This window comes from Xyrauchen texanus, chromosome 13 (genome assembly GCF_025860055.1).
Source record: "Xyrauchen texanus isolate HMW12.3.18 chromosome 13, RBS_HiC_50CHRs, whole genome shotgun sequence".
Taxonomy (NCBI): Eukaryota; Metazoa; Chordata; class Actinopteri; order Cypriniformes; family Catostomidae; genus Xyrauchen; species Xyrauchen texanus.
Window position 1 is genome coordinate 39762639 of NC_068288.1, and position 14632 is coordinate 39777270.

Consider the following 14632-nt stretch of genomic DNA (forward strand, 5'->3'; position numbering starts at 1 on the left):
ACGGCTGTGCTCCTCAAAACTCTGAATGCTTGCATTTCCCTTGAGTATGGAGATCAAACACAGGAATTACAGCAGGAAGTGTATAAACATGGTTAATTACAGGCTACTCTATCACAAGACCAGACAGGAAACTAATTTCAATGTGTTAGGTAGATTTAACCTCTGAAATTAAAACATAAAAATATATAAAAAAAAATATTCACTTCTCTACTATTCATTTAGTAGAGTTAAAGCTACACTATGTAAGATTTTTTGTTGTTGATAGAAATGAACAAATGAGCAAGGAGCATTTCTCTATTTGGAATAGAGTGTTTATTTGGACTAGACCAACCAAATGTGTATATTAAACTTACATCTGTCTGCTAATTACCCATACCATTTAAAGATGATTACATTCTCTCTATATTTTAGTGTTAGACAGGAAGAATGGAACAATTTACAATGCAACAAACTGTTATTAAACATGAATTTATTGTAAAATAATTAAATAAATAACTGCAACTGTTACAATACAATGTGCATTACAATAATACGATTACATTAATACAAAATTATGAAATGATCGCATTATTACATTATTAACTCCAATGATTATGTACCTCACAATGATAAAGTCAAGACATCAGAAAATAATTGTGGACCTCCACAAGTCTTGTTGATCCTTGGGACCATGGAACGGTTTAGCCATCATACTGCTCCGGAAGGATTGTCTCCTGAAGATGGATGTAGTTTGGTGCGAAAAGTGCAAATCAATCCCAGAACACCAGCAAAGGACTTTGCGAAGATGCTGGAGGAAACGGGTAGACATGTATCTATATCCACAGTAAAATGAGTCCCACATTGACATAACCTGAAAGGCTGCTCAGCAAGGAAGAATCCACTGCTCCAAAACTGCCATAAAAAAGCCAGAATACAGTTTGCAAGCACTCATGGGGACAAAGATATATTTATCTATAAATGTGTCTGTGTCTGTGTCTGTGTCTGTGTGTGTGTGTGTGTGTGTGTGTGTGTGTGTGTGTGTGAGATGGCTGTCAAATGATAAAAATATTTAATTCGCATAATCTTTTGTAGTTAATCACGATTAATCAAAGTATTGAGTGGATACATAAAAACACAAAATATGCCTCATTCAGATGTATTTTTCCATCATCCACACAAAACCAACCTTCAAACAGAGTTGAACAATAGAAAATGAACAACACAATTCAAATTATGTACAAAATATGATAGTTGTAAGTGTATTTGACAGGATTTATTAGCTTCTTTTTTATAAAGTTTTGACAGTAATAATCTTTCCAGGAGCACAGTGGAATTAAATAGCTCTGGTCATGTGACTATTTGCATCACTCATGTGAAAAATTCTACACTGTCATTTACAATTGACAACTCAACTGTATAGTCTGGACATTAATAATGTGAAAATTTACTATTACAGTTTGGCAAAAAAAAAAAAAAAAAAAACAATGCTCAGAACTTATTAAACTACTTCAAAGAGTTCTCATCAAAAAACCTCCACGTGCAGCATGACAGCTTTGGAGATCCTTGGCATTCTAGCTGTCAGTTTGTCCAGATACTCAGGTGACATTTCACCCCACACTTCCTGTAGCACTTGCCATAGATGTGGCTGTCTTGTCGGGCACTTCTCATGCCCCTTACAGTCTAGATGATCCCACAAAATCTCAATGGGTTTAAGATCCATAACACTCTTTTCCAATTATCTGTTGTCCAATGTCTGTGTTTCTTTACCCACTCAAACGTTTTCTTTTTGTTTTTGTTTTAAAAGTGGCTTTTCTTTTGCAATTCTTCCCATAAGGCCGCACCCTTGAGTCTTCTCTTTACTGTTGTACATGAAACTGGTGTTGAGCAGGTAGAATTCAATGAAGCTGTCAGCGGAGGACATTTGAGGTGTCTTTCTCAAACTAGAGACTCTGATGAACTTATCCTCGTTTAGTTGATTACTAAATGATTATTCAAGGATAAGGTGTTGGAGTGATGGCTGCTGGAAATGGGGCCTGTCTAGATTTGATCAAAAATGACTAAGGAAAACCCATTTCTGATGTATGAAATACCAAATTCCACAACATTTGTATTTAAAACTGTGTAACATTGCAACAATTAAAGTACGTGACCACATGCCCTGACACCTAACATTAATTATATAATTGATCCTTGCCTGAATATATTCCAATGGTTTATTGTGCTCACTAGTTTATCCAACAACCTTACAACTATATGAAATTTAAATTTTAGTTTGGATGCTCGAATTCACAAATAATATCCTAACTTAACGTTTTGACCTGTTTGAAACCAACATAGATAACCTCTTTTGGAGAAAACAAACATTTGTGTAATTGGACTTCTAATTCAAAACCTAACAATTACAGAGATATAGCTGTTGTGAAAGTCTTTGGCTTCTTCTATATTAAACCACATAAATCTGGAAACTAAGTCACCTAGTTTAATAGATTTATATTGTTAGTTCTGAAACCAACAAGCAGTTTAGATCAAATCTCAATAAAAAAACAAAACAAACTGTTTAAAGTGAGTATAGTCTTGGTTGTGGTCTAAATGATGGCAATAGACTGAGATTAGTGTGGGGCGTTGCATGCAGAGGAACAGCATGCTCCCAATGAGAGTGTAATAATGCACGACAAGTGTACTATTCAAATGAATTATTGATAAAGATCATTTAAGAGGGTAAACAGCAAGCAGAGGTGCATACGGTATTTTGATCTTACAAATATAATTTCTCTATCAGCCCAAACTGTCAGTTCAAGTATTTAGTGGGATTCATCATTCAAATGTCATTCATGCATTCTTTTGTACTCACCACAACTTTCACTTAAGTGTTGCACTTAATTTGTAATAACTCATACTGTAATCAGACTGAAAATACTTTAAGATTCCAACAATTTATTTGAATAATATAATGCACTTCTGGTGCAACAGAATTTTCATTTTATTGTTTAAATGTCAGATAAATGTTGGCATTTTCTGAAACACAACGTTCTTTATATGTACATGCTTTACAGAATGTACTGTTGTAGCATATAAACATTACACTTAACAAAACAAAAATGCAACAAAACATTTTTAAAAAGCAGCATTTAAATATTGTTGTAGCATTAGCACTGAAATTTGGTTTCTGTTCAAGTGTAGGTCTCTGCGGAACAGTGGTGGGCATATTTAAATCTGTGGGCATTTTCAAACCGGGATGGGCGTTTCTAAACTATCCAATCAAAGTAGGGAATCTCAGTGTAGTAAACAGTGGGCGTTTCCAAACCAGGATGGGCGTTTCTAAACTATCCAGTGAAAGTAGGGAATCTCAATGGTTTGAACATGCCCACTGATTGGGAAAAGCACATTTTTGTTCTGCAGAGATAAAAGTCTGAAAACGGATTGTTTGATGCATGTTTGTTGTTCTTTGGCGTAAACTGAATAGAATTACAAATGAATGTAAAGTCACAGAAATCACACTTGGCAAGTGTGTTAAACAGTGCATTTCCTAACAAAGTCCTGTATTATTCAGAGTAGAATAAAACTGCCATTCACTTTTGCCTTAATCTCCTGAGAGATGAACTGAGAGTCAATGCGAGACTACTGTAATAGGCAAAGCAAGCATTAACAGTAATCCTAAAAGTTTAGATATCTTAAACGTTGCCATAATCCTCTGCTATCAACAGAAACAGACGCAGCATGGAGTCAGTCACATCATTTGGCATAAAGGTCTCTGATTAGAATAAATATACAGCAAACTGAGGCAAGAAACTGCAAAATGCAACAAATGAATATGCAAATCTATGGGTCTTTATCACAGTTGGAGAGTGGTTGAAAGCGTCTAGAAATGGAATAAAAAAAATAACAGGAGGACAGTGTACACAGATATCTGCTGCTGTGAATATCCATCAGCTTTTTGTAGGTTCAAAGAAAGTTGTATAGCTCAAATGTTTAAATGAGGATTGCTGGAAGCCACTGGATGAAACATGATTTGGGCCACTTAAAGGGGTGGTTCACCCAAAACTTTGTTGTCAATGGTGGAGACTGATAGTAAAAAAGGACTTGAATATTAATGTTTCTCACCCATCGTATGGCTTCAAAAGATATGGTTTTAACTACTGAATTACTTTTATGCTTTGGACCTTATGAGTTCTGGTCACCATTCACTTGCATTGTGAGGACCTACGGAGATGAGATATTCTTAAAAAGAAAAATTTGAATAATTTGTGTTCTGCAGAAGTCAGTCAGTCATACACCTCTGCGTGGCATGAGGGTGAGAAAATGAAAGAATTTTCATTTTTGGGTAAACTATCCCTTTAAGCAATAACGCAAATGCAAGAGTGCTGTTGTGCTGAATATCAGCATGGCTGTGATTCGTCCGTATTAGAACTGGTTATGCTGAATGTGAAAAGTAGCTTGTCTTAATGCAATAACCTCAAAGAATAGAAAGCTGAAACATGAAAAATACTGACTAAACTATAAAAATAGCGTCTCACGGAGTGGTTGAAATCAATTTCAATTTGTTATTCCTACAGAAAGATAAGCATTTTGTTAGTTAATTATTCCCTTAGTTGTAACTCACTTAAATTTGTCCTAGATCATTCAAAGTTACTTTATAATACATTAAAATTCAACATGAAAACAGTACTCTTAAAACATGCCTTTTAAGAAAAGAGTCTCTGTTATTTCACTGACTAACATTTTGTAACACAGACCACTTCTCTTAAAGGGACAGTTCACCCAAAAGTGATAAAGTCTCTCAGCACCTACCCTTTGAAATCTTAAACTCTTGCCTTTTTTTTATCTGTGGCAGACAAAGACACTTTGAATGACGCATGTGTTTTTGTACATAAAATGCAGGTCAAAGGGGTCCATAACATTCACTATGACATCAGCAGGCTCCTTGGCAGATTCATGACAGAAGCTCATTCATATTTCTTTGCTATTGATGTGCCAAGGACACGGACAACATTTATAGTGAATAAGGACTACAATATTGGTCTGTTTCTCAACCAAAACCAATCATACAGCTTCAGAAGAGTAGGATTAAACCATTTAAATCGTAACTTTTATGCTACCTTTATGGAGCTTGAAAGTTACGGACCCCATTTGGGTTGCATTGTATGGACAAAAACATCATATATCCTTTAAAATATCTTTGTTTGGTTTCCACAGAAGAAATTGTCACATTTGAGTTTGAGATGGCAAAAGGGTGAGTAAATGATAAACTAGCTTTAATTCAATGTTCACAGGCAAGGAGGTCAAAATAGTTTTCCTTTTTTTAAGGTCAAATGCAATTTTAAATATTAATAGCAGGCATGGCTATGCCTAAATATGTCTAATTTTGTCTTAGGCCTAAAATCATGAAGGTTGCAAGCAGTTGTGTGTTTCACAAATAATATTTTTCGAAAAAGTCAAAGAACTCTAGAGGAGTTCAAGATTAGTATACTAATCCGTTTTAAAATTATAAAATGATAAACATATTGGTGGTTCTGCTAGAGGGATGCAAACGTATGCACTCAACTGTATACAGGGTTGTGAAAAAGTATTTGCCTCCTTCCTGATTTATTTTATTTTTGTGCATTTTTCATACCAAATTGTTTTAGATCTTCAAACAAAATATGACATAAAACACAGGCAACCGGAGTAAACACAAATGACAGTTTTTAAATATATATATTTTTAATTAAGCAAAAGCTATCAAATACCTATATCACATGTGAAAAACTAACTGCCCCCTTAATCTTAATAGCTGGTTGTGCCACATTTAGCAGCAACAACAGCAACCAAATGCTTCCGATAACTGGAGATCCGTCTTTCATAACATTGTGGTGGAATTTTGGCCAACTCGTTTTTTCAGAACTGCTTTAGTTCAGCCACATTGGAGCATTTTCAAGCATGAACTGCACATTTAAGGTCCTGCCACAGTATCTCAATTGGGTTCAAGTCAGGACTTTGACTAGGCTACTCCAAAACATTAATTTAGCTTATTGTGAGCCATTCCTATGCTTTGGACCACTGTCTTGTTGCATAATGCAGATGTGCTTGAGCTTCAGCTCACAAAGTGATGACCGGATATTCTCCTTTAGGATTTTCTGGTAGAGAGCAGAATTCATGTTTCCCTCAATTAATGCAAGTCACCCTGGCCCTAAAGCAGCAAAGCATCCTTACACCATCACATTACAACCACCATAATTGACCGTAGATATGTTCTTTTTTCAGACAAGCCTTAATGTTCTTCTGGCTTAGCAGTGGTTTTTGCCTCTCCACTCTTCCATGAATGGCATATTTGGCCAGTGTATTTCTGATAGTGGAGTCATGAAAAGTGACCATTATTGATGCAAGAGGCCTGCAGTTCCTTGGTTGTTGTCCTTGGCTTTTTTGTGACTACCTGGAGTCATCGTCGCTGTGCTCTTAGAGGAATTTTGGAAGGCTGGCTTGCCAGGTGTTCTCCATTTGGAGAGAAGCGCTCTCAATGTGGTTCTTTGGAGTTCCAGAGCCTTTGAAATCGCTTTGTAACCCTTACCAGACTGATGCATTTCACATTTTTCACAACTTCATGCTGCTGAAAAAGTTCTAGTTAGGTGTTGATTTGATGGAACAGGGCTGGCAGTAATCAGGCCTGGGTGTGTCTAGTCCAGCTGAACCCCCATTATGAATGCAGTTCCATAGATTTGGGGATTTAGTAACTAAGGGGCAAATAATTTTTCATACAGGCCCAGTTGGTATTGTATAACTTTTTGATTAAAAAATAACATTATAATTTATTATCTGTATTTTGTGTTTACTCAGATTGCTTTTGATTTATATTTGATTTTGTTTGAAATTTTTAAACAATTTAGTATGAGATGCAGTATCCAAAAAGAAAATCAGGATAATTTTTCACAGCACTGTATATACATAAATAGGCTGTATAGCTTGTTTTCTATAATAATACACATAGTGGGGACAAAACAAATTTAAATAACCCTTTACATTTTTTTTTTTAAAAGACAGAGTATAGCTAGACAAAGGCTTAATACGGGAGAAAATTTAAAAAAAAAAAAAAAAAAAAACATATGACTCGTTGAAGGCTGTCCTGGGCAGATTGTCAAAGGTGCAATATATCCTGTCTTTCTGACTAATCTAGTGCCTTAAAAAAATGGACAAAGGAATGTTTGTGAAAAGCACTACACAAAATACAATAACCGCATAACAACTTTGGCGTACAATAACAATGAAAAGAACAGAGCCGTTAAACTCTGTTATTATATTAATGGCAGTACCATTTGCCAAAAGGAATGAGAAATGCAAAACAGATAATTGGCCCTCTGATGTCACTCAGAGAACATAACTGCCCTGTTAAGGCAGGCTGGTTGCCCAGTTCATGCCCTGAAAGGGTAAATATTTTCACAGTCAAAATTCATACAGTTCCTTTCCCAGAGCAAAGGAAGATATTGGGGGAATCTTGGTCAAGCTTTGGCATTTGTGAAAAGGCTCAACTTTCTGAAGTATGTAGGGAAAAAGAGAAACATGGCTAATTCGTCTGTCAAAAGTTTCAGTAGGGCTAGTGGAACTCTTGGGAATGTTACTTTCAGACCAGTTGGTTGTTGAGGAACAGGCAAGAAGGAATTTTGTCTCCCGCTTTTGAGAGTTTTCCACAAAACACGCACATCACAGTGGGCTACAACGTAACATGGAGTGGAGAAGCAGGTGTGTAAACATTATAAAGAGAGGCATTTAATTTGGCAGATAATGAGGCTTCTCAGAAGAGGTAGTGGGCTGAGGGCACTGGGGGTTGAATGACAAGGATAGTGGTGATGTTGTCGTCAAGGGCTTTGGGGAAGGCAGAATTGGCTGGGTTTATGTAGGTGCAGAGGTGGTTTCCTGTGAGTTAGTCCTGTATGAGCCTTCCTCCAGTGCCCCACTCCTCCCCTCTCGACCATCCCCAGTAGGCAAATCCGTCTGGAGCTTGTGTACAGTCACTGAGCCCCGGGCAAGGATGGAGGAGTGAGTTTCTTTTCCATCCCAAAATGATCTGCAAGGGACATCTGCGAGAAGAGAAATGGAGAAACTGTCAAATTAGATACACTACCAGGCAAAGGTACACCTCCTCATTCTTTAATATTACTACTTTCTTCAAAACTATGAAATAACACTTCTTTTTAGTGCATTGCTATTGCAAGGTTATGATTGGACCAAGTCAAAAGAGCCAACACTCAAAGCTCTATGATATTTTGGTCCTTAGATGGTTCGGCTCCCTCCTTCAATGGAAGTCTATGAGATTGTTTCACAGTTTCTTCATCCAACAGGCAAAAATAGTAAGTCCTAAGTAAATGCAGAGTCTGAAGTTTAATACCTGAGGTTATGGATTTGAACACCTACGTATGAACCATAGAAAAACAAACATTAGATTCATACATTTTATTCAGCTCCATGTGAGTGCTGAACACTGGATGGAATAGGGCAGAACCTTTGGGCTGTGTCCAGGGTCATTTACGCACACACCATAAACACACACAACAGCAATTTAAGTAATGGAGAAAGGACTTCTTAACCTTAATTATTTGTACAAAAACCCAGATGGGTTTGTGATAAGCCCAATCATGCCATGGTCTAAATCACGGAGATCAAATTTTTCCCCATTATAATGGTTGATTTGAACATTAACTGAAGATCCTGACCTGTATCTGGATGATTGTTGGTGCCAGATGGGCTGTATATCTGTAACTGCTGATCTCCTGGGATTTTGATGCATAAAAGTCTCAAGAATTTACTCTGAAAGGTGTCAAAACAAAGAAATGTCCAGTGATCGGCAGTTTTGCTGATGGAAAAGCCTTGTCTGGTTCGAAGTCTATGGTAACTCAGATAACCACTCTGTACAATTGTGGTGAAAAGAATAGCATCTTAGAATGCTATTCTGAGATGCCTGTTCAATATTAGCCAGGTGGTTTTAATGTTATAGCTGATCGTGTACGCTCTACTTTCCCAGATTAATATACATTGACAACTATAAGTAATCCATTTGTGGGTTTACCTCCACCAAAAGTATAAACACTGAGCCTCCCAGGAACTATCATAACATTGATGTTTAGATTTTGAACAGCCCGCTCAGCTCCAACAATCTCTTTCTCTCTAAACCTATAGCGTGAGTTAGGGGCGTGGCTACTTGAACTAGGTGTTCAGCCGGGAGAATATGAACAACCATGGCAACTTGTACAGAGGAAAATTAATTAACATCTACAGATGTTAAAGCCAAAATTCAAAGACTTACTAAAAGATACTGAGTCAGAGAATGGAGTAAAACAAGAGAGAACATTGGAGTCACATTTACAAGGAGGACGACACACATACACCCACCACCACCAATGACGAGATTGCTCCGGCAAATGGAAGTGCTAATAACGAGATTGCTGCACAAGTCACTAATACACTGCTGCCTCCCCACTGTTCATTGCCTAGGGCACCAAAATGGTTATAAACGGCACTGTTGTTATGCTTACTAGTCACTAAGAACTATCCTATCTCTTGTACTATATCCCCCGCACACCAGCTGTCCTTCAATCTGGCGATGTTATTGGACGACCGGATTTCTCGGTCATGCTTTCTGCCCGGTGAGTTTGTTATAGTGGCCTTGTTCATTACGACATTAAACGTTTATAACCTTTAATTTAGTATTGCCTATTTGTTCATAGATAATTAGAGAGCGCAAAAGGGCATGATGAGTATAAGGGGTGTTGCCAAATGTTGTTTGAAAACTTGCTTTATTTTTGTAATTCCATTTGGTGCCACTAGTAGCACAGAAATTATACACTTCACCTTTAAAAAATGCACTCTTGAATGTTAACTAAAAGAAAGTATGTCTTACAGGTTATCTTCTAACTCTTTGAAACTCTTTGTTGGGAGCAAGCCTCCTTGGTGGCCAAATCAGGTTTTGGAACAAAGAAAATGTAATATGGTGTATTTAAGATGCAAATAAATCAATACACTATGTGGCTCTATTTCAAGTGTATTATTGTGTTCATCCTCACCAGTGTTATAGCGTTTTGAAGCCTGCTGTTGTGGTACATGGTTTGTGAGGAAAACTGATGTGTTCTGCTGACTAATCAAACTTTCCAGTGCTGTGTCTATATGCTGGTCCCGCTCTTGATGGTCATTCTTGTGCCCGTAGAGCTGCGCCACCAATGGGTCATCCTCAGCCTGGTAGGCATATGGACAGTACTCACGTGTACGAGAGTAGATGTTGGCATTGTCATAGCAATCTGAGCAGATGATCAGAGGACCCGTTCCCCCTGAAAAGACAAACAACTGTTTTGTATGCAACTTCAACTATGATAGTTAATGCATGATGATTCAGGAATCTCCAGTTGTTTAAAAATCATTTTATAGAGATTACACAGACAATTAGCCATTTCTAATCAGTGAAATATTTTAGAGCTGAGCTTTTCCAGGCCTGTAAATCCCAGTCGGGTACTGACCATTGGGTACATTTGCCTGTCCCTCTCTGGGTTCACTGTGGTGGAAGCTGCTAATTCCAGCAAAGAAAGAGCCTGCATGACTCCCCAGCATTCCATTAGACTCTGGGTCCACCTCACTGCTCACTTCACTATAACATACTCCTGTAGAGTATATTTATTATGACACGATAGTATCTTTTTTTTTTTATATATATATATATATATACACACTTCAATGCTTATGTGCATAAAAAGCTCTCACACAAAATTTCAGCCGAATTCGTGCAAACAAATTGGTTCACTTTCATTCTAGTGTTGATAACTAGAGAGAGCATGTATCTGCAATTCATAATTTGCATTAAACACACCCAAACTATCTCCATAAGGAGCTTTCTGCACAAACCCGCTGTACATCAATTTATCACTCACTGCAAAGGTATCCTTAAGTCTTGTTTATGCATTCCCTTGAAATGTCACACATCCTAAACAGATGGTCCAGAATTGCTTGTACAACAGCGGTTGCACTAATCTCCATCACTTTTTTCCCCACATCCACTCTCACACAGACGCATCAATAATAAAAAGTGTGCCGCTCTCAAAACAAGTAATATACATCTTTTAATTAGGTCAACAGATCAAGCCTACATATAATCATCTGCATTTTTATGCAGAATCTAATGCAGATCAAGCTATAATGCCAAGCAAGACTTGGCTCAAAACATTTAAAAAAAAAATTTTTTAAAGCCTCATGAGCATTTGTTGTTGCAGTTGGTTCTGAATTGTATTGTAAATTTAGAATAACTAAGTGTGAATCATGATTTCTGTGTGAAATACTGATAATCTTTACTGAGCAATAAACTGAGGCCCAGAGTCAGAACTGAGACATATTGAAACTACATCAAATGTTGTCAGATTTACTCTCTTGACTGCACAATTTTTATTTAAATAAAATATCAGTAATGTAATGGACTCTCTCTTGCTAGAGGGTTACAGCAAGCCTGAACAGGATAATCTTACCGTCAGTGCCTTTGTGGGCGTAACCGTTACCATGAGAGGGCATGAGCTGCTGGTGGCTTCCATTCTCTGAGTTACTGTAGCCCTCTTGCGGCTCTGACAGAGTACCCTGAGATGACAAGTAACTGGGAATATCAGCTGGAAGGTTCATCTCATCTGTAACACAAACAAAGACATTTCTAAGTTGATATTTAATATATTTGATTTGTGTGCAATAACTAGTACAAAGTTCATCATTTCAAAAGTCTGTCAAACTGTTTTAATGCCTTTGTATCACCTACAAGTTGAATGAAAAATCTAACTCAACTGGACATTTCACAAATACTTCTATGAATGCTTTTAAATGTTTGTTGTCCTCTGACCTGTATTTGTTATACTGTAGTCTTCACTCTTTCGTCTCATGTGATAGATGACTATGACCCATACAAGTGAGGTGCCAACCACACAGCAGACAACCACCATCACAACAATTCCAACCATTGTCCATGCATCCTGACCATACACACTGACCACCGGGTCACAGTTGGCTGAGGGCGAGACACCGAGGTAGATATGGCCTCGCTCTGTACCGAGTGTGTTGGACATGATGCATGTGTATTTCCCTGCATCAGCCAGGCCGGCATCTACGATTATGAGGAGCTGATTGGCTGCGGCAAAGAAGTGACGTTCCGTCAGAACCAATGGTGCGTTGTCTTTGGTCCAGTTAAGGCGGGGGATGGGGCTACCTTGAGCTATGCACTGGAGGACAGCAGTTTCACCTCGGGCGACAGTACGGTCCACTAGAGGGCGCTGGAACGATGGAGTTTCTTTAAAAAAAAAAGACAGAAAAAGATGAACTATCATTAGTTATTGAAATAAACGGTGTAGGAACATGTATATGAACAATTACTGTTAAATACACCATATGTAACAGAACAACATATTTTTGACAGGCTTGAGTATTACCTGATTACCAGAAAATATTGGATTAATCAAGCTACACTTTGGAAGAATTTTCGGTTAAAATGACCAAAAGTCCCTAAATGAGCAAGCCCATAAAGACCCTGTCCATGCCTAAACTAACAAAAGTAAAGAAAGTAACTAAAGTAACAAAACAACTAAGAGTAATAGAAAAGAGAATACAACGGCACACAAATACACACTTCGGGACACACAGACATAAGGAATCTTGAAACTCGAAATGTCATTTCACGTGGTTTGTAATACCGATTTCATAGCACACTAATGTGAATATTAATTTGTTTAACGTGTGACCACCTCTCTTTTATAACTTTATTTCCAAAGGAACAATTAAGGAAACCATTTATGATTGTAATTGTTATTTTGCATATTTCTACATATTGTTTAGTTTCTACATAATTAGTTTCCATCATTATTTAATCCTTTTTTGTGTTTTTCGTTTAGTTTTATCATGTGCATAGGTCTACTATTGTATTATTTTGGTTTACCAAGGTTACCAATCTTTTCAAGGCACAATTTTCCAGGGCATTTCATGTGCCCTACAACAAGTGTAATATTTCAGCAAAACTATTTTTGTGTTTAGTTTTTTTATGGTAGTTTCTCACCTCCAAATAAGTAGTGCACTGCATGGCCCATTAATCCCCTTAAGATGGGATTTAATTAAATAGATACATAGTCTGTGTGTGCTGCGCATTTCAGAGTGCTCTGCTCTGTCATCTGACACACACAAGAGCGCGCGTGAAGATCATGAGGTTGTTTTCAGTTTATGAGCAGCCGGCTTCACAGATTCCCTTTGAAATGTGCATCACTTGCAGTTTATATATTTATTGAATTCAATCACAGACTTTGGCAGTATAATTATCACACTAGGACATTTTGCTATTTGTATTTGATTAATTGTGTATTCAAACATTCTCCGATTGTTGAATTATTGAAAATTAACCAACTACCAACTCAGGGAGTGAATTCATTTTCCAAAAATAAGTGTTCTGACCGTCATCGTTGTCTTAAGTTTATGACTCAAATGTTTGTGGTTAACATAACAGCAATGTTTTGAAAACAAAAAAAACATTCTGTACAAAAAGCTTTAACTATTTTGTCAGAGCAAAGCAGGGATGACAGCAGATTTGTTCATGACCGCTGACATAATGCACAGTGCCAAAACTATACCAATTTGTGTATCTGACTGCCTAATTCTTCATGACTGGAAAACTGCATTGCAAAATTCCAGGTTTTCCAGGATACGCATGGACCCCCATTTACTTGCACTGTCCACTAATGCAATAGATTGTAAAATAAAAATTATTAAATGTTTTACATTGAACTCAGGAGCTCGTGTTTTTAGCGCAGTTTACATGCATTGTGAAGTACTGCAGGTTCAAGCCTTCTTGCAATTCTAAACATCAGTAACCACTTGTAACAGTTAAAGACGGGCAAGGAGGAGGCGGGAACCGGCTGAAAAGTCAATTGTTGAGTTTAATTAGAAACTCAACATTAAACAAACATAAACCGCCGCCTCTGACTCCCCTTTATCTCGTTCTCCCGCTGATCAGATGAGTCAACACCGGGCGTCCATTGTCGCGGCCCAGCCACGCCCCCCTCCTTGTCAAACCACTATTACGTTTTTATACAAATCTACAAATGCGGCAGAGTAAAAGAGAGTTTGACAGCGGTTCACAAGATGTGAAACTCCTAACTGTCAAACAAACATTGCACTTCCCATTTCAAAATAAAAGCTCCAGGAGAAGGTGAAATAAACACGACTGCACTTGCAGTGTCCAAATAAAAACCCCATGTTTAGGGTTTATATTAATTATGAATAGATTTTTATTTAATACCTTTGAAATTCTACTAGGCTACAATGGCTATTTAGATGAAATGATGGTTCCTCTGATTGAACAAACACACCCTTTTATGCTATTTCAGGGCAAAAACATAATTATCGAGATAAATTCGTAATATTGTCATTTTGCTGAAAAATATAGAGATTATATGCCATATCACCCAGCTCTAGTTATTACTCTAGCTCTGCAGGTGAATATCTCCGAGTGATCACAGGCAAAGTCCAGGTCACCTCAAGCCATAAATTTCATCTGCACAGAACAGCAGTGCCTAAAGACAACTAGCATAAAATCTTCCTCTGCAAATTGCTAGCAATTTTAAGATTTCAACCCCATAGAAAGATAGAAAGCCCAAAGGTACATAGTGAAGATTTTAGTTATCAA

General features: G+C 37.4%; 1 protein-coding gene across 1 annotated transcript in view; it reads right to left on the bottom strand.

Moving 5' to 3' along the window:
- Nucleotides 1–2933: 2933 nt before the first annotated feature.
- Nucleotides 2934–14632, bottom strand: part of LOC127654271 (leucine-rich repeats and immunoglobulin-like domains protein 2) — a 28926-nt gene continuing 17227 nt past the window's right edge. Inside the window, exons 14-18 of the mRNA XM_052141393.1 lie at nucleotides 11810–12253; nucleotides 11451–11603; nucleotides 10455–10595; nucleotides 10008–10268; nucleotides 2934–8027 (exon numbers count right to left, since the gene is read on the bottom strand). Of these exons, the coding sequence (XP_051997353.1) occupies nucleotides 7840–8027; nucleotides 10008–10268; nucleotides 10455–10595; nucleotides 11451–11603; nucleotides 11810–12253 (1187 nt within the window). The 3' untranslated portion in view covers nucleotides 2934–7839. The remainder of the gene's footprint in view (nucleotides 8028–10007; nucleotides 10269–10454; nucleotides 10596–11450; nucleotides 11604–11809; nucleotides 12254–14632) is intronic.